Here is a 23,774-nt window from a genome sequence, read left to right on the forward strand (position 1 = left end):
GACTGGACTCCCACTTCCCCCCTGGAAACGCACTGCCGAGCCGCCGTGGGAAACACTTGAGAGCCAGGAATACGCCCTCGCAGTCCCCGTCGTCGGGTGGTCTCGGCAGGGGCCCCGGGACGAGGCAGGGAGAGGAAGGGTAGTCTGTCCACCAAGCCCTGCTGGGACCTGTGGATCTTCACATGCAAAGGCACGGAGTTGGGCCCCGCCTCGCGCTTCACGCGAACACCAGCTCACGGGGTCCCAGGTGGACGGAGCCCTCGGTGTGGCGGCTGAGCAGACCCTCAGCCTTGGCTTAGACAATGGCTTCTACACAGGACCCCAAAAACACAGGCAGAGTAAGAACAACTATGCCAATTAGACCTGGATAGTGGCGAGGAAAGACAGCCCACGACACAGGGGGAAATATTTGTAAACCATAGATGCGATGAGACACGAGCGTCCAGTGCACGCAAAGAACTCTTAACGCCCCAAATAACCCCACGTAAAAAACGGACGAAGGGTGTGCATACCCGTTTTTTCAAAGAGGACACAGAATGGTCGATAAGCACACAGGGGGCGAAGTCACACGCCGCCCACCAGGGTGGAAAAGCCAGACAATGACAAGTGTTGACGAGGGCGTGGAGAGACCGGAGCCCTCGCTGCACTTGTGGCCGCTGGGGGTGCAAAGCGGGGCGGCTGGCCCCGGAATGCAGATGGGCACTTCCTCCAGATGCTAAACATAGAGTTCCCGTGTGACCGGGCACCTCCCTGTCGGGGCATTCAGCACACTCTTGTGTGCACACGAACGTTCACAGCGGCATCGCTCGCAACGGCTGGGGCGGGGGGGGGGGGGGGGGGGGGGGGCGCGGCTCAACCCCCGGGGCGTTGAGGAGTGTGGTCCAGCAAACTCTGGTCCATCCACAACATGAGTGTCACTCGGCCATAAAACGGAATGAAACGTCCACGGCCGAACCACGGAGAAACCTTGAGGACTCTGTGCCGGGAGAGGGAGGCCAGACGCAGAGGGCCGCACGCTGGATGATTCCATTGATGTGAAATGTCCATGTCGGGCGGACCCACAGGCAGAAAGATTCGCGACCATCTCGGGATGGGGGTGGGGGGGGGAGGGTCGGAGCGGGTTTGCACAGGGTTTCTTTTTGCGACGCGGAAAAGTTAGATCAGTGGTGGTGGTTGCATAACCCTGAGAGTATTTTTAAAAACACTAAACTGTACACTTCAGGTTTTTTTTTTAAGATTTTTAAAAATTCTTTTAAGTAATTTCTACGCCCAGCGTGGGGCTCGAACTCACAACCCCGAGACCAAGAGTCACGCGCTCCACGGAGGGAGCCAGGCGCCCTGAACCATACGCCTTCGGTGAGTGCATTTTACGGTGTGTGAATTGTATCTCCATAAAGCTGAAAACAGGGAAGTTTTAGGTGTGTCCCGATGGGAGGCTGTCAACCTTGGGGGGTGGGGGAGGGGGAGGGGGAGGTGGCCAGCGGAGCGGCCCGCGAAAGGCGTATTTGGCTTTCTCTGGCGCTTGCAAAATAGGGAAACAGGGGCAGAAACAGAGCAAGGGTGGGTCGGGTGGACTGAGAATGGGAAGTTGGGTTGAAAGTGTGTCTTTCTCGGCTCCAAAGCTCAGAGCTGGGGCTGGGGACGCCTAGGCCACGGGGTCCCGGTTGCTGGACGCGGCAGACACAGGAGAAAGGGAGCTGAAGGTAAAAACAGAGATCAAGGTGATGCCTCTCCCGGCCCAGGAGCCCCAAGGGGGGGCAGCAGCGGGGGAGGTGCCTGGACCAGATCCTCCCTTGCCCACACCTGGATCTGGACTGTCAGCCCCGAGACCTCGAGAACACAGACGTCTGCTGTCTACACCCCCTGGCCCTGGCCCGCCTGCTTCCGATTCTGTGTCTCCCTCTCTCTCTGTCCCTCCCCAGCTTGCACTCTATCTCTCCCTCTCTCAAAAATAAATAAACATTAAAAAAAATAATAATAATAAAAAGAATTGTACCAAGCAGTGGGGGTGTGCCAGGCCCCACCACACAGGATGCCAGGCCTGGGGGGCGGAGGGGGGGCAGGCTGTCAGGCCCCGGGGAGGGTATGGCAGCCGAGCGAGGGGTCTGGACACGACCTAGGGACTTGGTGATGGGGAGCTGGCTGAGGTGCCCCGAAAAAGACCCTGCGGGACAGATGTCCAGGCCAGGCGTGTCGTGGGGAGGACTCCGGAGGAAGACTCGGGACAGCCGAGGAGGGGGACCAGGTGGAGGGGTGTGCCCGAGAGAACAGCTTCATGCCATGGTGCATCCTGGGAGCCCAGGTGGCCTGATGGAAATCACGGACTGATGCTCCCTCCCCGAATCATTCGCTGGTACAAACTGTCCCCGGGGTGAACCTCGGGGGACCCAGCTCCCCTTGGCCCTGGGCATTTCCCAGGGAGGGACAGCGGACCACAGCCCTGCCCCGACGCCGTCTCAGGGCCACAGCCAACATGCTACCCGAGCCCCGTTCCCCTCCCTCCCGGCGGGCCCCGCCCTTGGCCAAGGGGTCACCTGCAAGGGTCTGAGCCCCTGGTCCCCACTCCCTTCTGAGAGGGCTGCTCCCCTGTCCAGTCAGGGGGGCACCTAGAGGCCCCACGTGGACACCCGGGCCTCTGCTGTGTGACTGTTGTCCCGCTTGTTCCTGACGGTCACAGTCACTGGACTCCTTGTCCTGCCTGCCGGCGGGGGTCAGGACAAAGAACATGAAGTGACAAGACAGCAGCTGTGGTCTAAAGTAGGACCCCTGCTTGACACCCTTCCAGCCCACACAGCGTCACCCCTGCTGCGCCCCCTCCAGCCCACATAGCCTCACCCCTGCTGCTCCCCCTCCAGCCCACACGGCCTCACACCTGCTGCGCCCCCTCCAGCCCACATAGCCTCACCCCTGCTGCACCCTTTCCAGCCCACATGGCCTCACCCCTGCTGCGCCCCCTCCAGCCCACACGGCCTCGCCCCTGCTGCGCCCTTCCCAGCCCACATGGCCTCACCCCTTCTGTGCCCCCTCCAGCCCACATGGCCTCACCCCTGCTGTGCCCCCTCCGGCCACACGGCCTGGCATGGACAGGGTGGTCACTGGCTGGGAGGGTGGGCTGCACCCCTGCTAACACCGCTTGGTTCCAGCCTTGTTGGGGACACAGTGCCTGTGCTTGTTGATTTGGGGTGGACCCTGCATCCTGCATCGTGACCCCCCCTGCCTCAAGGTTTTCCCCCGAGCTGGAGCCTCAGCCGAGCTTTCCAAAGGCTGTCCCGGGGCTCTGTGGGCCTGGCCACTTCTGAGTGGTGTGGCCTCCACGGGGACCCATGCCCACTGCCGCACCTCCTGCCACGCTGTAAACACAGTCCCTGGGCCCAGGACACTCATCCAACACTGCAGACCCTCATCGAGTGGGGCGGGCTGAGCGTCTGCACTCGGGGAAGACTGACCTGGCCTGAGTGTCCGTTCTGCTGAAGACGACTGCCCCTTACAGGTGGGGGTGTCTGAAGTGACCGGGTGGCCTCCAGACGGCTCAACAGCTTTCTCAAGGGATGGTGTCACAGCGGGGCTCCCCAGTGGCCTGTGGCCAGCGGGTTGGACAATGGGCAGCAGCCATGACCGGGGTCATCCTTTGTGGGAGGGACTTCCTCGGCTATCGGCAAGGCCACTCTGCTCACGGCCCCCGTGGGGCAGCATTTGAGTGGCCGAGGTCAGAGACCATTCTCTGCGGTTGCTCAGGGACCCCCCTCGGTGGACACAGACCTGTGCTCCCAAGACCTTTGCCCATCACAGCTGCTGCTAGAGGTTCCCCTGTGCGCTTCCTCCCCAGGGTCGGGGGGAGATGTGACGGCCCCCCAGACAGAGATGCCCAGGACGCCTTCTGGACGGGGGAGGAACGGAACCATTCAGGAGGTCCCTGGCCGCACGCCGCGTCCTGAGCCCGTGCCGTCTGGCCTGGCGAAGACGCGTGGTCGGCCCAGCGGCTGAGTCGTCTGCTGCTCTGGTGGGATTCGTGTTGGTCAGCGTTCTCCAGAGAAACAGAACCAGCGGGACAGATGCACGCAGAGACTTATGATAGGGACTTGGCCCCACGCTCACGGAGGCTGGCAGGCCCCCAGGTCAGCAGGCGGAAGGTCTGAGACCGGGAGGGTCCACCGCGTACGTTCTGGGCCAGGTGTGGAGGCCAGAGGCCAGGACGAGGACGGAGACGGCGGCAAGCTTTCCTCCCCACTGCCGCCCCCATTCTCTGCAGGACCGGGAGAGGCCGGTCCACACCAGGAGGGCCAGTCCGCCCTTCCAAAAGTTCCTCTCCCCCACACGCACCCGGAATAACCCATATGGCCTCGTTTCACCTGAATTACGTCTCTAAAGACTCTGCCTCCAAATGCAGTCATGCCCTGAGGTGCTGGGGGCTCAGGACTTTGACACAAGAATTTGGGGGACACAATTCAGCCAATAACAGGATGGCCGCCCTCCGCCTCCTCGCCACACATCTTTGGTATCTGTGATGGTTCAGACGGACCCTTGCTGCCTGCCCGCCCGTGTCCTCCCAGGAAAGCCGTGTTTTCTGCCTGGGTCCTGGCTCCTTGCTGCTCCAGTGACAGCACCCTGTCCCTGCTTGTGAGCATCTGCCGTGTTGGGTCCCAGCATCAGAGTCCAGCCCTGCCCTCAGCCTGGCCACTCCACTCTCCACTCCTCGCTGCCTCGGCAAGTGGGGTGTCCTCGGGGGCCCCCACAAAACACAGCTGCTGGGGTTTCTGGCCGAGGTCGGCTAAGTAATGGTCTTCACAGGTACCCAGGTCCTAATCCTTGGGACCTGGCAATGTCCCCTCCTATGGCAACAGGGGCTTTGCAGATGTGAGTAAGTGAAGGACTTTGAGCTGTGGAGATGTGGCCCAGTGTCATTGCAAGGGCCACAAGGGGGAGTGAGCCGCAGAAGGTGATGGGGGGATGGCCGCAGAGAGTCGCATCCTGAGACACAGTCCTGCTGGCTTTGCAGATGGAGGAAGAGGCTACAGGCCGAGGAGTGAGGCTTTAGAAGCCACGAAGGGAAGGAAAGAATCCTCCCTTAGAGTCTGCGCAGGGAATGCGGCCCTGCGGCGTCCTGAGGTCCGTTTCTGGCCCCCGGAACGGTGCGGAGCCACAGAACTCTTGTTTGAGGCCCCCGAGTGTGCAGTCTTTTGTCCCATGTCCCAGCAGAAACAGGGAACGAGGCATCGGCCTCACCAGGCGGTATGTTCTGACGTCCCGTGCTTTTATGTCAGTGTTGTGGACTGAATCGTCCCCCCAAATTCACATGGTGAACCTGGATGTGAGCATATCTGGAGATGGGGACTTTACAGAGGTGACTGAGGTAACACGGGGTCACCGGGGGGGGTCCTGATCCTGTGTGACCGGGGTCCTTGCAAGAAGAGGGGATCAGGACACCGACACGCACGGAGGGACGGCCCCGCGAGGACACAGGGGGAGGACGGCCGGCCACACGCAAGGAGAGAGGCCTCGGGAGGCCTGGACCTGCCCACGCCTGGACCTCGGGCTCCGGCCTCCAGGATGGGGATGTGACAGTCTGTGGCGTGAGTTATGGTCGCCCGAGCAGACAGAGACACATAGTCGAAGTTCTTTCTCGTCCTCCTGCTTCTAAATGCCAGCCTAGGGGTGACCTGGGTGCTCTAAGACCCTTGCGAGGAAGTTAGGCCCCGTGTCACAATGGAGTACTCCAACAGGGACATCGCATCCGGCTGGATATGTTTTCTCCCCGAGGCGGCAGGCTCGGGCTCAGACTCCCACGGACACCCCCAGCTTCTGCGGCTTCCTTTGTGTCTCATCCTCGTCATATCTGAGCCTGTGGTCCCGAAGGGGGAGATCGGGTAGAACACCACACCATCACAGACAACAAGAAGCCCTGTGTGAGGGCTAACTGTGTCACCTGACCTGGGCCACGGGGGGCCCAGACATCGGGACAAACGTGATTCTGGGTGTGTCTCTGGGTGCTTCTGGATGAGATTCACGTTTCGACGCATAGATCGAGCAGAACGTGGCCTTCCCTGATGTGGGTGGGCCTTACCCAATCAGTTGACGGCCCGACTAGCCGGAAAGGACTGAGAAGGAGGGAACTCCTCTGGCGGACTGTGTGAGCCCACACATCACTGTCTTCCTGCCTGCGGACTCATACTGGAGTGTCGGTCTTGCCTGGCCCCTGCCCCCCACCCCCGCTCCCACCCCCGACTTCTCAGCCTCCATAATCACGTGAGCCCATCCCTTACGACAAACCTCTTTTCTATGTACACGCACACAGTATTGCTTCCCTAAAGAACGCTGATGTAAACGCCGTGCCCTTGGAACTGTTCCGGGGGTCCGACGTCAGCACAGGAGGGGGTTCCCAAGGGCCACGTCCACGGAGGCCGGCCTCCAATCTTCTTCTGAGGCCCAGTGCCCATATCCTCCCAGTGGGACAGCCCTCTCCACGCCACCCTCGTGAGTGAGCCCCGGCCTCCTTCCCTCTACCCCCGTGAGTGAGCCCAGTGGCTCCCTGTGGGCCCCGTCCTTCCAGGCCCTTCTGCACTCACGTCACTCGCCGGCCTCCTCCCGGGCAATCTGCTTTCCCGCGGCTCCTGTGCGTCTGGGCCTCGAACGCCTGGTCCTCACGACGACCGCGCCCTAGCGAGCGCCCCCAGCTCCCTGTGAGTCTGCACAGCCAGCAGGCCCCCCGAGGGCCTGCGGCCACCCAGCTGCGGGCTCAGCAGCTTTTCCGGGTCAGGGGCTCTGGGGCGAGGGCTGACCACACCGCAGGCCTGGCCCCGAAGCCCAGGGTGCTTGTTTTTCCCTTGCATGGGGTCTCACGGGGCTCGACCAGCTCTCCCTCACCTTCAAAGTGTCTTTGGGAACACGTGTCCTCCAAGGTCACCTCGAAGGGAAGAAGACGCTGACCTCACCCTCCTTGCTTGCCCTTGGTGAAACTCAGCCACGTGGCCGCGTTGACCCCACTCCCTCGGGGAGGCTGAGAAACGCAGCGGTTCTCTTTGCCCAGGACGCGGTGACCTGCTGACCCGCGTGCCCCCTCCATGCCCCCAGACACCTTCTGTGCCTCCCCGAGGCCCGTCCGGTCACAGCGTCCATCCCCGGGTCCGGAACCGCCAGGCCGTGAGCACAGGGACGTGCCTTCTCTTGGTCCAGCAGCTTGAGTCAAGGGCCAGTGACCCCAAAGCTTGAGTCAGGGGCGCCCGGCCGGCTCAGTCAGTGGGGCGTGTGACTCTTGATCTTGGGTCGTGAGTTCCAGCCCCACGTTGGGGGTTACCGACTCATTATAAGGACACGACTCAGGAACAGCCACACGGGAGGCGTGCGTGCAGGTGGCGAGGTGCCGCGGAAGGGGTCCACGCCCCTGTCTGGGGGCGCCCCCCTCCTGCCACCTGCACGTGTTCACCAGTCGAGCCCAGGGGCTCGGGGCCTGTCTGGCAGTCCCCCTGGGTGGGCCTGGATGATCTCACAGCTGGCCACTGGTGGGTCTCCCGCCCTCTCCCCTCCCGGGGGCTCTCAGGACGCCTGGGCTCCCGGGAGGCCAGTCTCTGTCCATAAGCCACTAGTCACTGCAGGAACACACCTGGGACACTCTCAACACTGCAAAACCAGGGGTTTTAGGGAATGTGTGCCGGGAACTAGACAAAGACCCAATATTCATTTTTTAATGACATCACTGGCCACTCCTTGGCCTTTGGGCGCATCCTTTACAGCAAAATGATTATAAAAGTCCAAAGCACGCGACTACACTTGGTCCGGCTGCTGTCCCGCCTCTCCCGTGGCTCCCGTGGCACTGCGCTGGGAGGCAGCGTCATCTCCTGCTGCATGGCCGTCATTACATAGTCGTTTCAGTCCCCTCGACTCAGCTGCTACCGTTCTGTTTGTGCCCTTTGGAAGGGACCCGAGCCCGGCCTCCTTCTGGCCAGGATGGGGAACGCCTGCCCTCCGAGCACCGCTGTCCCCATGAGGACCGGGCTGCCGGGCCACTGAGGCTGTTCCCGGCACACCCAGTCCGCTCTGCACGGCAGCCCCGCCCCTGCTCCGTCCACTCTGCCCCCGGAGCACTCGGGGACACCTGCCTGTGGCTTCGTCTCCTTCCAAGCCTGGAAGGCGTCCTTCCGATGGGCATTGACGGGTCCTACTCCAGCTCCCACGGGGCCCAGCAGCAGGCACATCTCCGTCCCCTGTCTCTCTGGACACAGGGCCGGGCTGCTGGCCACTGCCCACGAGTCCACAGAAACCAAAGGCAGGGGCTCCTCCCACCTGTCCCATTCTTCCCTCGCAGCTGGGCAGGCCGCAGGCGGGTCAGCCCTCGGGGCGGGGCCCTGTCGCCTCCCTCCACCGGCACCCGGACTTCCGAACAGGACAGCCCAGCAGCTCCGGGGTCACGGGCACAGGGCAGCGTCCCAGGGTCATTGCTCGAGGGGTACGGTTGTGTGCTCGCTGTCTGACGGTGGCGGGTGGGGGCCACCTCCCGGCGGACCTCGCGTCCGCCCCCAGGACCCCGTCTGGGAGAAGACACCTCACCGACCTCCTGCTCTCTCCAGCTGTTGGCGACCCTCTCCCGGGCCAACTGCGGCCTCACCGTGGGTCTGGGCGCCACAGCGCATGGGGCTCCCGTGTCAAGGAGGCCTGGGGACTCCTCACGTCGGGGAGGGTGGAGCCCAGCCACCCGGCCTTCCCCTCGGTCTTTATCTTGATCAGGCGCCTCAACGTGGCCCCCAGACTTCCAGGTCTGGTTTCTCCTAGTGACCTCTGTCTTCCTGTTTCTTTCACCCCACCCCGCCAAGCTGGGACAGAGAGGCCAGACTTGCTGGGGACACTGCACTGGTGGGTCACCAGCCCATTGCTTGGGCCAGCCCAGCCTTGATGGTGCTATATTAAGGCCTTGGTTTTGCCCCCGCACCTGCTTTCTCTTTCTTTCTTTCTTTCTTTCTTTCTTTCTTTCTTTCTTTCTTTCTTTCTTTTTCTTTCTTTCTTCCTTTTTCTTTCTATTTCTTTCTTTCTTTTTTCTTTCTTCCTTCCTTTTTTCTTTTTCTCTTTCTCTCTTCTTTCTTTTTTCTTCTTTCTTTTCTTCCTTTTTTCTTCCTTCCCTTTTTCTTTCTTTCTTTTTTCTTTCTTTTTTCTTTCTTCTTTCTTTCTTTTTCTCTTTTCTTTTCTTCCTTCCTTTTTTCTTTCTTTCTTTCTTTTTCTATGTTTATTTATTTTTGAGAGACGGAGCACAAGTGGGGGAGGGGAAGAGAAAGAGAGAGAGAGACCCAGAAACCCAAGCAGGCTCCAGGCTCTGAGCTGTCAGCACAAAGCCCAATGTGGGGCTCAAACCCCCAAACTGTGGGATCGTGACCTGAGCCAAAGTCAGATGCTTAACGGACAAGCCCCCCAGGTGCCCCAGCTGTTCTCTTAATAACCGTCTGGAGATTCCCTCCCTGCTGAGTTCCGTGTTTGCAGAGCTTAACTACATCCCCTTATCTTCTTTCCCTCTTTCCCCCACTGCTGTGCAGAGGACACCTCGCTGGTTGTGATCTTTCAAACACATTCTGCAGGGCACCTGGGGGGCTCAGGTGGTTGAACGTCCGGCTCTTTGTTTCGGCTCAGATCGCGGTCTCGCGGTCTGTGAGTTCAAGCCCCGTGTCGGGCTCTGCACTGCTAGGGCGGAACCCGTTTGGGAGGCTCCCTCTCTCCCTCTCTCTGCCCGTCCCCGGCTCTCTCTCTCAAAAATAAATAAACTTGAAAAATTATAAAATACGTTTTGTAAGCTGTAGAGTGACAGGCTGACCAGAGCAGGTCCAGAGGACAAATGCACGTGGCCGGAGACCCTGGGCTGTCCCCGAATGCAGGACCCAGGAGACTCTGGGGTGTCCTCGCCTGGGGACAAGCTCTTCCACTGGAGGAGGGCCACCGGCTATACATGAGGTGGGAACACGCTTGCCTCCGGAAGCATGCGTGCGTGGGCGTGCGAGGGGAAACGCAAGAGGAGGACGGTGGGGGGTGTGGCCACGTGGCCACTGTCTTGCCTGCCCGTCCTGTCACAGAGGGTTCTTCCCTTTTGGAGGACCCTCCTTTGCTGGTCTTGGTGGCGGCAGGCCCGACCTCCCCAGAAGGAGGTTAAACGGCCCCGACATTCCTCTCTCCTTGGTCAGCTCTGCCGGGGCCTCGGCCTGGGCTGGGCCAATCCGGGTTCCACCTGGGACTTCCGATTTCGAGCAGAGAGTGAACACCCTCAGGGACGGTTGGAGAGAACGGAGGGAGGTAGCTTGGGAGCTGCCAGCGGGAGCAGCCTGGAAACTGGACCGTCTATGGGGCCCTCCTGCACACACCCCACGAGTCTCGCCTTCGGCCCTGGCACCTGTGAACACCCCACCGGAAGTGTGGGGTTTCTGCCAGAGACACGAGGTTCCCAGTGGGCCTTCTGCAGCCACAGGAACCCTTGCAAGTGAGCTCCCCGGCCGGGGGCAAGGGGAAGTCAGAGGTCTCAGCACAAGAGGGCAGGCCTGCCTCGCCGGCTCGGACCTGAAGGCCTCACATGAGAAGGAACGGAGGTGGTCCGCTGGCGGCTGGCAAGGAGGGGGCCCTCGGTCCTCCAGCCGCACGGACCTGTGTCCAGCCAGCAGCCGGACTGAGCCTGGAAGTAGGGTCCCCCGGAGCCGGCGGCCAGTGGGGCGCCCGGCCAGGCGCGGCCCTGGGCTCTGACCTCGTGAGACTAAGCACAGTGCCCAAACCTGCCCCGTGGCTTCTCTGCTCCAACCACTTCCCAGTCTGTTCCCGCGGAGTCAGGGAGTGACCCCGGTCCCCTTGTCTGCTGAAACAGAGCTGGCCTCCTCCTCTCCTTCCCCGTCCCGCCGCGCTGCGGCAGAAAACACGTCGCACCCTCCTCGTAAGGCTCGTGTTCAGGCCCGCTCAGGCTCTGTGGGCCGACAGGTGGCAGGACAGGTGGTTGAAGCAGCGTCAGCTGTCCTGGAGGAACTGAGGGCCCCCTGAGGGTCTGCTCGCACGCAGGCGGCCATCGAGAACGTCCGCTTCCATCGGGTGCTGGAGTGCGGGCCCCCCCGGGGAACGTCTGAAGAAGCTGGGCTCCTGGGGCCGGGCTCTAAGAAGCAGAGGGGACTGTGAGGCTGTTCTAGAATGCACCAGGCCCCGGGCAGGACGGGAAGGCCGGGGCAGAGTGGCGGGGTTGGTGAACACCAGGAGGGCCTTCTTGGCCGCTGAGCCTGGGTCCTCCCTGCTCCTGGTGCACGGGGAGCCCTGGGGCTCCCCAGGATCACAGGTCTTGGCCTGGGACTAGTGCGGGGCCCCAGAAGCATCTATCTCTCGGTGCTGGTGGAGACGGCACTTGTGAGGTCGGGTCTCGGTGAGGAGTGGGGTGAAGAGAGGGGCGTCTCTGGGGGGCCGGTCTGGCAGCTCTCCAGCTGTCCCCCTCCCTCCACATGGCCAGCCACCCCCAAAGCACCCGCCTTAGAGGACTGGGCTACTGGTCCGGGGGTCCCAGCGGCCGGGGGCAGTAGAGACATCCCGGGAGTGGGGAGGGGCGGTGCTCTCTGGCCAGTGAGCACCCAGACGCCTCCACCGGCCGCCGTCTGCACTCGGGGGGGTGAGGTGGGGGCAGGCGGGCGGGCTGGGACCTACCTCCGGCTTAGGGTGTACTTGCCCCTGCGGTCCAAGCTGCAGCCAGAGCGAAAGGCGAACCAGAGAAAGGAACTGAGCAGCACGGCATACGCCTGGGAGGGTGGGGGTGGCGTCAGCACAGGCACCGGCGGCTCCAGTGGGGCGTGCACTGCCTCCCTAGAAGGGTCTGGGCTCTGCGGGGCTCCCGCCCGTCTCGGGAGGTGGGCACCGTCACCCCCCAGACTGCGTCCCTGGGGTCAGCAGCGTCCTCTCTGGCTCCCCGGTGTTCCCCCAGACCGGAGATGCTGGCCTGGGGCTGCCCAGTCTGCCCTTCCGTCGGGGCGGGGGGTCCTGTGGATGCAGGGGCAGGCGGTGGGGGAGGGGTGCCGAGGGAGGGCGAGTGTACCGTGGAGGCCAGGCCGATGCCAGTGAGGGTGGAGGCGATGTTTCCGTAGGTCCTCAGGAAGCTCCTGACCCCCACCAAGCAGTCCTGAGCAGAGACAGCTCGTAAGGCGCCGGCCCTGACTGCCCCTCCCCTGCCCGGGGTCGAGGGCCCCCCCCCCAAGGCGGAGACCCGCAGTGCCCACCGAAGGCGAATGCTGGGGTGATGGGAAGTCGGTGGGGCCTGGGGGCTCTGGGGAATGGCGTCACAAACAGGTGAAAAACGGACGGACAGAGCAGACCTCTGTGGGGACTAGAGGTCGCTGCCCCAGGGTCCAGCGCGTGCCTTTCCTAGGCGCCCCCTGAGCAGCCTGTGCTGGGTCATGCATCTGGTGGCCGTGGGCAGGCTGGCTCTCCCTCACTCCCTGGCCCAGGGCTGGGTGCAGAGCATCAGTGAGGGGAGGGGTGGGGGTGCTGGCCAACAAGAGGGGCAGAGAAAGCACTGGGGGAGAGGCCTGGGGTCCTGGGCATCCCCATCCAGTGCTTCCCCAGGGCACGGCTGCCGCAGAGGCTCTGCCTCCAGAAAAGGGAGGTGACGGACCCATCTCTGAAGCACTCAGATGGCGGCATTTGGGTCTGGGGAAGATGTTGGCATTTGGGGCGGCTGCAGAAAGGAAGCACATTCGGGATGTTGCTCTGAAGGCTGGGATGGGGGAGGGGAGGCTGGCTTGCCGTCTGTCTGTGCATCTATCTGCCCCCATGTTCGCTGGGCCCTGGGCCGCAGGACTGACTTCAGCTGGCTGGGAGGTTGGGACCTCTGGCTCCCAGGGCAGCTGGAAATGGTCCCAGGAGCTCGGGCCGCGACGCTGCAGCCTGGCCTGGGTGCCCTGGGTGGGGGGGGGGGAGGGGAATGGCCCCTGATCAGCCCCTACTCCCCCTGTGGCTGCTCCTCTTGGAAGGCAGGCTGGGGGCCAGACCACCGTCAGGGACTCCACCCCAGCCCCTCCAGCGCCCTCTCCCGGGGTGGCTCCAGCGCCTACCCCCACCCCCTGAGGCCTTTACAGTGGGGACCCCGCCATTCTGGAAGGTCGCCAAGCGGCCTGTGGCCCAGCTTTGCAGACGGGCGCCTGAAGCCTCTTCCTGGGTGGCAGAAAGCCCCCTGCCAGCCCTGCTGGGCCCTCCTTTGCCCTCGCCCCTCCCCTGCACGCCGCCCTCCCTCCCCTGCTGGGCCCGGAGCCCTAGCAACCTCCTGTCTGTTTCTTGGAGGACGGCCAGGAGCCTCTGGCCCACAGATAGGGGTGGGTTTGTTTCCCGGACATGGGGGAGGGGAGCAGGGAAGGCGGTGGGTTGGAGGAGGGCTGGTGGGGTGGTCAGAGGGAGGGCCACGTCCCTCTCTGGGGAGCAAGGGACTTCCCAGCCTCTGTCGCCGAGGCCCTTGGGCGGGCTGACTGGGGCCAGGCTGTTCCTTCCCTCCGCGAATGCACTTCCGGCTCCTTCCGGAGGAGCCCCCTCCAGATCACTGTCTGTCTTCCACCTCCCTCTATGCTTCTGGAGGCTTCCGAGGGCAGGCCTGGCCTTGGGGAGCCCCGAGCTGAAACTGCGTGAGGCAGTGGAGGCGTGAACGGAGCCTGGGGCCGAGTCCAGCCCTCACTGCTGCCTCCAGGAGCCCGGGGAGGGAGAGCCCAGGGTCCCGGCTGTCCTCCTCACCTGTCTGGTGGCCTCCTCTCCTGGACACAGACTGACCTCCGTGCCCCCCAGGAGGCCGAAAGGAGAGTTCTTCCCACAGCACAGGAACTGCAGGAACACGGGGGGGGGGGGAGGTCCCCTAAGGGTCAGCTACAAGTGGTCACCACGGCCGCCCGCCCGGGACGGCTCACGTGCCCAGCTGGGCCTCTCGGGCTAGGACCCTGTGGCCACCTTGCTTGATATGCTGTGTTATCGCCACCTTGAAATTCTTCATTTTTTGACAAGAAGCCTTTTTAGTTTTGCTTCGGGCCCCCCAAATTAGGTGGCCAGCCCTGCCCGGGTCAGAGGGAGAAGACGAGGGGTCTTTGTACCCCCCCCGTCCCCACGACCGAGAGGGCGTTGGTGGCCCGTGTCCTGGGACCCCCTGCTCAGCATCTGGCCCCGGCTGGCTGACTCTGGGAGGGCACCCTGTACCCATTTTCGGGGTTGCAATCCACCTGGGGAGGCCGAGTGTCCCGGAGCCGCCCAACGAGGAGGAGGCCACCCCCCACACGCTCACCGTGTCCTGAATGGCCACCAGCTGCTGCCGCAGGGTGACGGACGAGCTCCTCACTGCCTGGTCATACACCAGATCGTAGGTGTCTAACACGGCATCCTCCACCTGCACCGAGAGCATCGCGGGAAGGCCTCTGTGCCGGAGAAGCCCCTTGCCTATGACGGACGCAGCTCCCCAAAGGCGGGCCTGCCCCCATGTGCCTTCCAAACAGTCCCCTCCTCCTTCCGGCAGGCAGAGCTCCCTGAGGTCTCCTGGGAGGCTGGTCGCAGCAGTCCCCGAGGCTTCAGCTGGGGGGATCTTTCCCCACAGGAAGGGCCACCAATGCCGCAGTCCCGCTCTGGGGGCAGGGGTCTTGCATAAGCCAGAGCCCCGAGCCGCGGTCACCTCCGGCTCTGATCTTTTGGAGCGTAGAGGGCCTGGCCGAGGGAAGTGGCCACCCTACTTCTGTTGATCTGGAAATGGGGGTGGGACAGGGAAGGCTGGCAGCCAGGCCTGGGCAGAGAAGGCTGGGAGGAGCCTCCTGCCAGGAGCTCAGCTCCCCCCTGATGGTCTAGGTCTCTCCCCAGAACCACGTGGTGGGTTCTGTAAAGCCAGGCAGCCGGGCTCCAAGGAAGAAGCCTGGGCATCCAGGGCCGGCTCTGAGCAGACAAGGCAGATAACGGAGAAGGAAGGTGCGGACAGGGGCCTGGCCCGGTTCTGTCTTCACGTCGCACCCAGCGTCACCCAGACCTCACTGCCTCCATCTTCCTAAGCACCTGTTCTGCAGACCTAAATGCCCACCTGTTGCCAAATGAGTCCTTTGAAGACAAACGGGAATCTCACCACCTTTAGGAAGCCTTCCCTGACCGCCCTGGGGTCGATGGTCTCCTGGCGTGGGCCAGGCTTCTTTGAGCTCCCCTGTCCTGTGATGCCTCCTGTCCCTTCCTAGAGACCCTGAGCCCTCCCCTGCCCCCTCTCCACCCTGTGCTGTTGTCACACTGACAGCTGGGACACGATGGCTGCTCAGGGCTGTCCCCAAGGCTGGGGGTAAACAGATGACCCAGCATGACCCACATGCTCCCCGGAAAGGGTGGCTGTCCTGCTGGCAGCCTGGAGGACCGGGGTAGGCGGGCCACAGAGGGTCTCTTGGCCAGCCATGTCCAAAGCCCCTGTGCCTCAACAGGAACCAGAGGGACGTTCATCAACCCCTCCACACCCACTCCTGGCACTAAGGGACCCTCCCATTGAGACACTGCACTGCAAGCCATCCCAGACTGGGTCAGCTGGTTTCCAGCCAATCGCTGGGAGGTGGGCAGCGCACTGGGCTAGAGGGCAGGCGTCAGGCTGGCCAGCACCGCAGTAGGGCCTGGCTGGTGGCCCTCTCTCTGCCTCTGTCTCTAGGTATAAACGAGAGGAGACCATGAAGCCACTGTGTCCCCATGGGAGGGCGTCCCTGTGACTCTGGGGGCCTGGGAGAGCGGGCCTGGGGTCAGCAGGCAAGTGGCTGAGTCAAGGAGGCCAGCTCGGACCGCCCTCCTGGTTGCATCACCCCCACTAGGGCCCAGGGAGTAGCCGGGTGGCCCACGGCCGGCTCTCGCGATTGCAATCTTGGCGTAGGAGGAATATGTGCTGACCGGGGTCTGTCCCCAGGACCCCAGAAGCAGGAGGCACGGGCCCCGGCTTCAGGCAAAGCCACGCCCCTCACCCAAGACCCCGGGGCCCAGCAGTGGGGGCCCAGCTGGACCCTCCCCACAGGCCTGGGCATCTGTCCCCATTACTGGGTTTGGGGGTGCTCTGGGAGCCTGAGGCCTTGCTTCTCCGTGACAAAACTGGAGTGCACCTGGTTGTCTCGGATGCCTCTGTGCTTCTTGCCAGGGTCCCTAATCCTAATTAGGGGGTACTGTCTGTACCCCCCAGACAGTGCTCCTCTCAGATTCCCACCTGGTCACAGGGTGGTGACCCCAAATGATGCTGGGGGGGGCGCTGTTTAGGGTAAACCCCAGGCAGAGAGGGGCAAAGAGGCATTGACTCAGGGCAATGTGCCCTGGACGGTGACCCCCGGGCCTGAGTACCTCCTTTATAGAGCAAGGCCATGACCATCACACCTGGCCTGGTGACCCGGCTTCCTCCATCCGAGGAGCACGTGAGGGAGAAACGAAGCCCATTTCTGAGGGCAAGGGAAGCCAGGACCAGAGAGGGTCAGTACAAACCTAAAAGCACACAGTACAAGCCAGGCCCAGTCTCCTGACCCAGCTGCCCCTGGGGGCCTCCGCTTCTGGGGGCCCGGGCAACAGAGACCCTGGGGCCACTGGGACTCAGACACACAGGCAAGAAATCCCGGCTTGTCACCTGCTGCCTGCACAGTGTTTTGCCAGAAACCGAGTACATTCTAGCCAGACTGGCCTCGGTTTGCCTGGGCTGGTCCTTTGGGAGCACACGGAGGAACTGAGGCCCAGCGGAGAAGGGATCACAGAAAGTCAGGGCAGACAGGGTCTATGCAGCAGAACTCTCCCAACCCTGTCTGCAGTCCCACCTGCTGGCCCCTTGACTTCTCAGCCTGCTCCAGAGACCCCACCTGGGTCTGGGCTCTCATGGGTGAAGGTTGGGCCCAAGGGCCATCAGGATCTTGCCAACTGCTGGGGACTGCGGAGGGCCAGTCTTTTGTCCCTTTGGCCTCAGCCAAGGAGCAGCTGGGCTAGGGGCTTGGACCCCTGGGCCTCCCTCTCTGAGCCTCTTGGGTACCCGTTTCCTCTGCCCAGACAGGGGGCCTGCCTTGCCCCCCAGCCCTGCTCTGGGAGGGGGCCAGCCCCACTCCCCAGGCAGGCTCTCAGCTCCGTCTCAGGGCTCTGGATTCAGACAGAATTTCGGCAGGGCCAGGCTGTCCTGGCCCCTGTGCCCGAGGCGCTGCCCCCAAGCTGTGGTCTGGCCTCGGTCCCTTGGGTCAGCACCCAGGCCTGCGGGCTTTGAGCCTGGCTCATGTACGCTCTCTGGGGACTTTGGCCCTGAGGACTGAGTTATCCCAGAGCTGGGGCCTCCCCCCAGCCCCCAAATCGGGACAGGGCCCCCTCTCACACCCTGAGTCCATCCACACTATGCTGAGATAGCAAGCACACAGAGGACAGCAGCTGACGGGCGGAGGGGGAACAGACATGGGAACCACCTCCCGTGGGGGTCCACCCCCCACGGGCATCACCGCCCCGATCACCACCAACACGGAAGCCCTGGGGAAGAGCCCACCCCGAAGTGCCACCAGGAGGACAGCCCTGCCCTTCCGTGGCCCCCTGGCTGCCCCTGCTCCAGGGCTGAAGGGTGGCTGTCATCTGGGGATAAGGCGTGGACACCGGCAGGGCTTCTGGGCCAGTTTCCGGAACACGGACCTGTCTATTCAGTCCCTCAGGTCAGCCGGCCGCCCCTCCCCCGCACCTCACCTCCTTTCCAACTCCTGACCCCACGGGCCTGGGGGGCTTCTGAGGCCTGTCCCAGCCTTCAGGTCCCAGTCCCCCCCAGAGTGGACTTTACCTGGCTCAGGTACCCCCTGCTGTGTGATGCTTGGGGGTGGGGGGGGTGCGGGCAGGCACTCACCTGGGCAGGGTTGTGGAATCTCCAGAGGGCCACCTGCACCAGGATGCAGAACGCCAGGGCAAAGCACAGGAAGCCCTGGGGCGGAAGAGACGAGGGTCACCCTGTGCGGCCCGACCGGCCACCTCGAGGCTGGGCCTGGGCCCCCTAGTGCATGGGGTGCACACGCAGGCCGAGGAAGAGACCTGGGCTGCGGGCACACTCTTCCCAGCCCTTCTGGCTTGTTTGCGAATTCTTCCCCTATTGGTCATTCTGGCTCGCGGGGGCCCTTCCGTGGCAGCGCCACGTCCCCCCAACCCCAGGGAAGGAGGCAGTCCCCTGGATGATGGGAGCCCCCACCCAGTGGGGCTGCTTCCGGGGGCGGGTGCTGGGCTGAGATGCGGATCTGGGAGAAGGGTCCAGCGAGTGGAGCACAGGGGTGGGGGGTGGGGGCTTCTGCAGGCGCACAGCAGGGACTGCTCATTTCTTTTTGCTTTCTGGAACGTGCCTCTGGGTCAAGCCCCAGCCTCTGCAGCTGGGCTTCTGTGGTTCTGGCCGGAAGGAGCTAGGGCAGGTGGGGCACCCCCAGGTAGGGGGAGTCTGGGCAGAGGCCCGCCTCCTGTCTTCACCCCCTGGAACCCCAGCGTTGGAGGAGATGGAGTTCTCTGGGGGGAATGTCTTTCCATCATCAGTGCCCCCACGGTGCCCTCCTCTCTCTGGCTCGGGGGTCTGGAACTGTTGAGCCCCCCGCTGGCAGAGGCCGGGGAGTATTATGGGCCCCTCCCCGGAGAAGTGAGCATGACCCGAGCCTTTGTGGGCAGCTTCAGAAGGTCACCCGAGACTAGGAACCCCGGCTCACATGCCGCCCCGGGGATGTCACCCCCACTGCAGCTTGACCGGTCACCTGCGTGCCGGTGACCCTCAGACCTGGGACTCCGGCCAGGTCTCCTAGAGCTCTAGGCAGTTCGGCTGGCTGCTGACCACACAGCCTAGGTGTCCAGAGGCCCGCTGTGTGTGCCTCACCTCCCCGCCGTGCTGGCTTTGTGAGGGCACCGCCGCCCTGTGCCGCGGGGGACAGTCCTCCCGGGACTGTCTGCAGCCTGGGGCAGACTGCGGCCGGGTTCTCCCCACCCAGCCACTGCCTCGCTAAGGATGACACCCAGGAGGATCGATGACCAGTGGAATCGAGAGATGCCCGCAGACACAGACACACGGACACTGGCTGGGCGGGGCCGGGACAGAGAAACGGTCGTGCCAGGGGCCTCCACCAGGTGCCGGGAGAGAGCAGGCCACGCCCACCAGCCCCCAAACTTGGTAGGAGCACTGGGACCTCTGGCTCTGCCCTAGGGTGCGTGGTGGGGGGCGGGGGGGGGGGGGCAGGCAGCCCCCTGTCTTCCCCTGCTGCCTCCTGCGTGCCTGTCCTAGAGATGGCTCCACCTTCCTCCCCCTCCTCCTCCTTCTCGTCCCCCTCCTCCTCTTCCCTCCTGCCTCTCCTCCCTCTCCGCTTCCTCCCTATCCCTCCTCCTCCCTTCTGCCTCTTCCTCCTCCTCCCTCACATCCCCCTTCCTCCTCCTCCCCCTCCTCCCTCTCCTCCTCCTCCCCCTCCTCCTCCTCTTCCTCCTCCTGTTCCCCCTCCTCCCTGACTGGCTGAGGGCCTCCTTCTCCATCTGGAAACCATCGCTCAACACCGCCTCCCAGGATGGGGGCCCCGAGCCAGCTCAGGAGACCAGCATTTTCCAGAAATCGCTTCGCTCCTCAGGAGAGAGCACGCCACCTCCCTCCCTACACTCGCCCGCCTGCAGGGAGGGCCTCTGGCGGCCCCAGGCCCACCTCACCTCCCCAAGGGCCTGCACAGCCTGGAGCCGCTGGGTGCGGCCGGCCCAGCGCCAGCATTTGCTTTCTCCTTCTAAATAAAAACCATGAATAAATAGGCCGCCTTTGGGCTCCGTTCATTTCCTGCTGAGAGGCCCGCGAGGGGCGAGGCTGGAGGAGGTGGGGGCGGGAAGGGGCGGGAAGGGTCCCCCCGCTTGCCAGTCCGTCCACACGCGCTGCTCGGCGTGTGCAGACGCACGGCCGCGCCAGACCCCGCGGCGCACGAAGGTGCACGCGCAGGGGCGGCTCCCTGGCGCGGGCCCTCGGGGGCGTCGGGCCGGGCGCCCAGGGAGGGGGCGGGGTGCCGCAGGCGGCTGTCGGCTCAATCCCGGTGCCCCTGCCCCCTGCCCACAGGCCAGAGCGGAAGGCGCCCCGGAGCATCTGGACCAGGAAGAGCCGCCGCGGGCTGGGGATGCCCGGATCCGGTGCCCGGAGCGCGAACTGCGGGAATGGGAGCACCTCCCGCCTCCCGAAGCTTTACCGCTTCGGCCGGCACCACGGCGCCCCCTGGCGGCCGAGGCTACCGCCCCGGCGCGGGCCTCTCCAGGCGGGCGTGCGGCCTCGTTCTCCAGCCTCGCCCCGCTGGCAGGCCCCCAGCCTTAGGGCTCCGCTCCGGGGCGGGGGGCAGTCCACCCGCCTGTCAGCTCCCTGAGCCGGGCCTTAGGGCTCCTGGTCACACAGACGGACGGCCCTGCCAGTGCCCCAGTGCCCCCTCACTCCTGCCCGGCCTACCAGCCAGCGGGGAGCCGGTGCCCCTCGAGCCCCCCTGGAACTGCAGCTTTAGGAGAGGCCTATGTCTCTACAAACCAGGAGTCATTCCCCAAACATTTGCTGACACGGGCTGGGTGGAGAACCCTGCCAGCCCTCGGCGAGCCCTGGGGTGGCTGGCTCCCTGGCTGGTGACCCCATGAACCGCTCTCAGGGTAGGGGTGGGGTCTGCAGGAGGAGAGGGCTGGAGGCAGGAGGAGGGGGTCTCCTAGGGGGTAGAGGGAGGCCTGGGGGACCCAAGGGGCTGCAGGGAGCCTGCCCTGCGGGCAGCGGAAGGGGCTCCCGGTGTCGAAAGGCTCTGTGTCTGTTTCTTTGCTGTGCCCCAGTTACTCTGTAACTGTGTAGCCCCCCCACCCCACCCCGCCCTTGCATCTGAATAAACAAAGAAGCCACATTCTCACTCCAAGGGGGAGGCAAGAAACTTCGTCATCCTCCAGCTTTGGTCCTAGGCCCCAAGCACGGGAGAACGTCTCAGCAGAAGCGAACATCATGTTCCGGGACGTTAGCCGCGGACAAACCTGGGAGGCACCGGCGTGGGCGCCCCCTCCCCCTCGGTGATGCTCACCTTTGACCAGACCCTACCCTGGAGTCCCGAAGAAACACGTACCCCGGACCCCTTTGCCAAATCAAACCTGAGTGACGGAGGGTCTTTCTCTCTGTCCTTTCTGAGTCTCCCCGTCTCCCTCCATCTTCTCTGTCACTGACCCTGATATTCAATAAACTTTTCACTTCCTCCCACTCGCCTGTGACTTCTGTCCTGTGAGAAGCGGACGGCCCTCCTGGCTGGTTCTGCGGGACACCCTCAGGGTCCTCGGGCCTGGCCTGCCTTTGTCAACTGGACTCTGTGCTGGGCCTGTAGGGAGTCCCGGAAGGAGCCCAGGCTGGGGGGGCATGTGCTGGTGGCGGCGGTCGGGGGGAGCAGGTGAGAGCCCAGGGTCCCTTCGGAGAGGAGGGCTCGCACCAGAGGGGGCAGGACGGACGGGCCTGGGGAGGCAGGGATGGGGACAAGGGGCCGCCGCTCTGGAGTCATATAGAGCCTCCCCATGGCTGCAAGGGAGCAGTGTGGGCTCCAGGCCGCCTTGGGGCACCGCACGAGCCCCGACTTGCAGTGATCTGGCCACCAGAGGGGGGGGGGGGGCGTATCCCTGCCTCCCCGCGTGTCCTCGTAACAGGAAATGGAAGCCAGTTCCCAGAGCCTCCAGCATGATGCAACCAGACCTCCCTGGGCCTTTGGCAATGGCTTCCAGGCCTGGGAGGGCCGACTCTGCCCCCCTGGATGACGGAGTAAAGGAGGCCTGGCAGAGGGGCCCTGGTTGGCCCCGGTGGATGGGGGTCCCAGCTGGCGCACAGCCTTCGGACCTCTGTCTCTGTTGCGACACTGTGGGGGGTGCTCCCAGCCCTGCCCGCTCTTGATCCTGCCCCAGGGGCTGGGGGGCTGGGGGAGGGGCAGGGAGAACTCACCCCAGCCATGAGGCCCCCGGCCTCCCTCACGGTGGCTACAGCACCCAGCACGGCGCCCAGGGTCAGGAGCCCAGCCAGGCTGATGCTGGTGCAGGAGGCTGGGCGGGGAGAGAGAGGAGGAGGTTAGGGGTGTCCCAGACGGGGGTCCGGAGTGCACAGGGCTTGTGTCTGAAATCCGGCCCAAGGGAACACTTGGGGGGTGGACTTCTGGGAGCTCTGAACAGGTCCACACGCCCCTCAGGCAGGACGTCCCGCCCACCACCCACTTCCTCTCCTCCCAATGCTCCGAAGGCCAGAGGGAAGGAGGAGGCCTGAGGCCCCGCCCCCCACTTCTGCTTCTGCAGTCCCCCGGGCTATCTCGGAAGCCACCAGGCAAGAGCGGGGTGTCTTATCGGTCCAGGCTCAAGACCCAGGCTTCCTGCTCCAGGATTCCGGCTTCAGGGTAAAAACTGGGGCCTAAGGGGCAGGAGGCCTGGGGCTGGGACCACGGCCCGATCCTGTGGGCCTCAGTCTCCCCCACGGTTGCCTTCCTTGGCGTCCTGTGCTCTTGCCTGAGACCAAGCCCCCAGAGTGCATCCAGGTCCGGGCCCCTTTGTCCTGGAGCAACGCCTCCAGGACACGAGGCCATCTGGATGCTACGTGATAGTCCCGCTTGTCCCCAGGCCCCCAAGGGAGGGCGGGAGACCTAGGGAGAGGCAGAGGCTGTGTCCCGGGCCCTGGCTCTGCCCAGTGGAGAAGGACCCCGGGGTGGCCCTCTCTACCCTGACCCACTGCCTGGCCCAGCCTGGCTCCACTAGGAGGCCCTCACCCCAGCCCAGGATGCCCCCCACGGCCTTTGCATCTGCAGCCTCCCCCACCCCGACAGGACCTCACTTACCCCAGCGGCGTGTGGCCTCATAGGGGGTCCTGTCTGAGGATGCGCGGCCGACGACAGCAAAGTGTGTCCCTAGGTAGTTGACAGCTGCCATGGCGGCCATAGAAAGGCCCAGTAGCTGGGGGTGGGGCAGACCCGCAGTGTGGGGGCAGGGCTGGGCGCAGAACGGGGCCCCAGAGAGCAGGGTCTGGGTGTCCTGGGTCCACTGGCCAACCTCCCTCAGCTTCATGGTCTCACTTGGGACAGGCTCACCTTGTCCCAGACACCGTGTTGCACACACAGATGCACCAACAACACACACACTCCCCACCCTCCCCCACCACACACATTCCTTTTCCAGCCGCCGAAAGGACCCAGAACCTTGGGTCATTCTGTCTGCACAGTGGAGGATGGGCCCACCCCACCCCAGCAGCACCCTCCCCCTGCCCCCTGCCCCCTCTGACCTGCGCTGCCTGGCTAGGCCCCCAGGGGCGTCCTGTCCCCACAGTCACCTGCCAGGAGCCCACCACCAGGGGCTCCAAGTGCATGTCCCAGGGGCAGGATAGGGACAGCAGGGCTGGGTGTGGGGGAACCACAGTCCTAGAGGTCCGATAACGTGTCCCGCCCCCCACCCTTCCCGCCTGACCAGCCTGTTACCAAGACAAAGGAGCTGGTGACCAGCAGCTGGCACTTGGCCACCCTGACTCGACTCCAGGACTGCATGGTGGCCTCCTCCGGTCCCTTCTCCTCTTCCCTCCTTCCCTCCTCCGCCCCTCCCCGCCCACTGTGGTTTCCAGCTGGGCAGGGGCCTCTGACCACATCTGCCCGCCCAGGAGGTAGGTTGCGTCCTGCGTGTCTCTGTGTTTGTCAACACACCCAGAGAACTGATCCTCTGGCTGCCCCAGAGGACACAAAGGCAGCAGGGGAGGGGTGGTGAGGCCAGCTTCTGCCACCCCTGCTGCCCCCCAGCCCTGACCCAAGGCACCAGGACCCCTGGAGGGATTCGGGGCCTCCCCCGAAGAGTGTGGCCTTGTTCTAGGTGTG

General features: G+C 64.0%; 1 protein-coding gene across 1 annotated transcript; it reads right to left on the minus strand.

Annotated features, from left to right (window-relative positions):
• Window positions 1-9,310: 9,310 nt before the first annotated feature.
• On the minus strand, window positions 9,311-23,541 carry TSPAN32 (tetraspanin 32). The gene is made up of 9 exons (XM_043582009.1): window positions 23,388-23,541; window positions 22,755-22,869; window positions 21,878-21,975; window positions 17,801-17,875; window positions 14,243-14,344; window positions 13,705-13,791; window positions 12,023-12,106; window positions 11,638-11,729; window positions 9,311-11,101 (listed from the first exon to the last, which is right to left on the minus strand). The coding sequence occupies exons 1-9, from the start codon at window positions 23,451-23,453 to the stop codon at window positions 10,960-10,962; spliced, it is 861 nt and encodes a 286-aa protein (XP_043437944.1). The 5' UTR covers window positions 23,454-23,541; the 3' UTR covers window positions 9,311-10,959.
• Between the last annotated feature and the right edge of the window lie 233 nt (window positions 23,542-23,774).

Source organism: Prionailurus bengalensis, chromosome D1, assembly GCF_016509475.1.
Source record: "Prionailurus bengalensis isolate Pbe53 chromosome D1, Fcat_Pben_1.1_paternal_pri, whole genome shotgun sequence".
Taxonomy (NCBI): domain Eukaryota; kingdom Metazoa; phylum Chordata; class Mammalia; order Carnivora; family Felidae; genus Prionailurus; species Prionailurus bengalensis.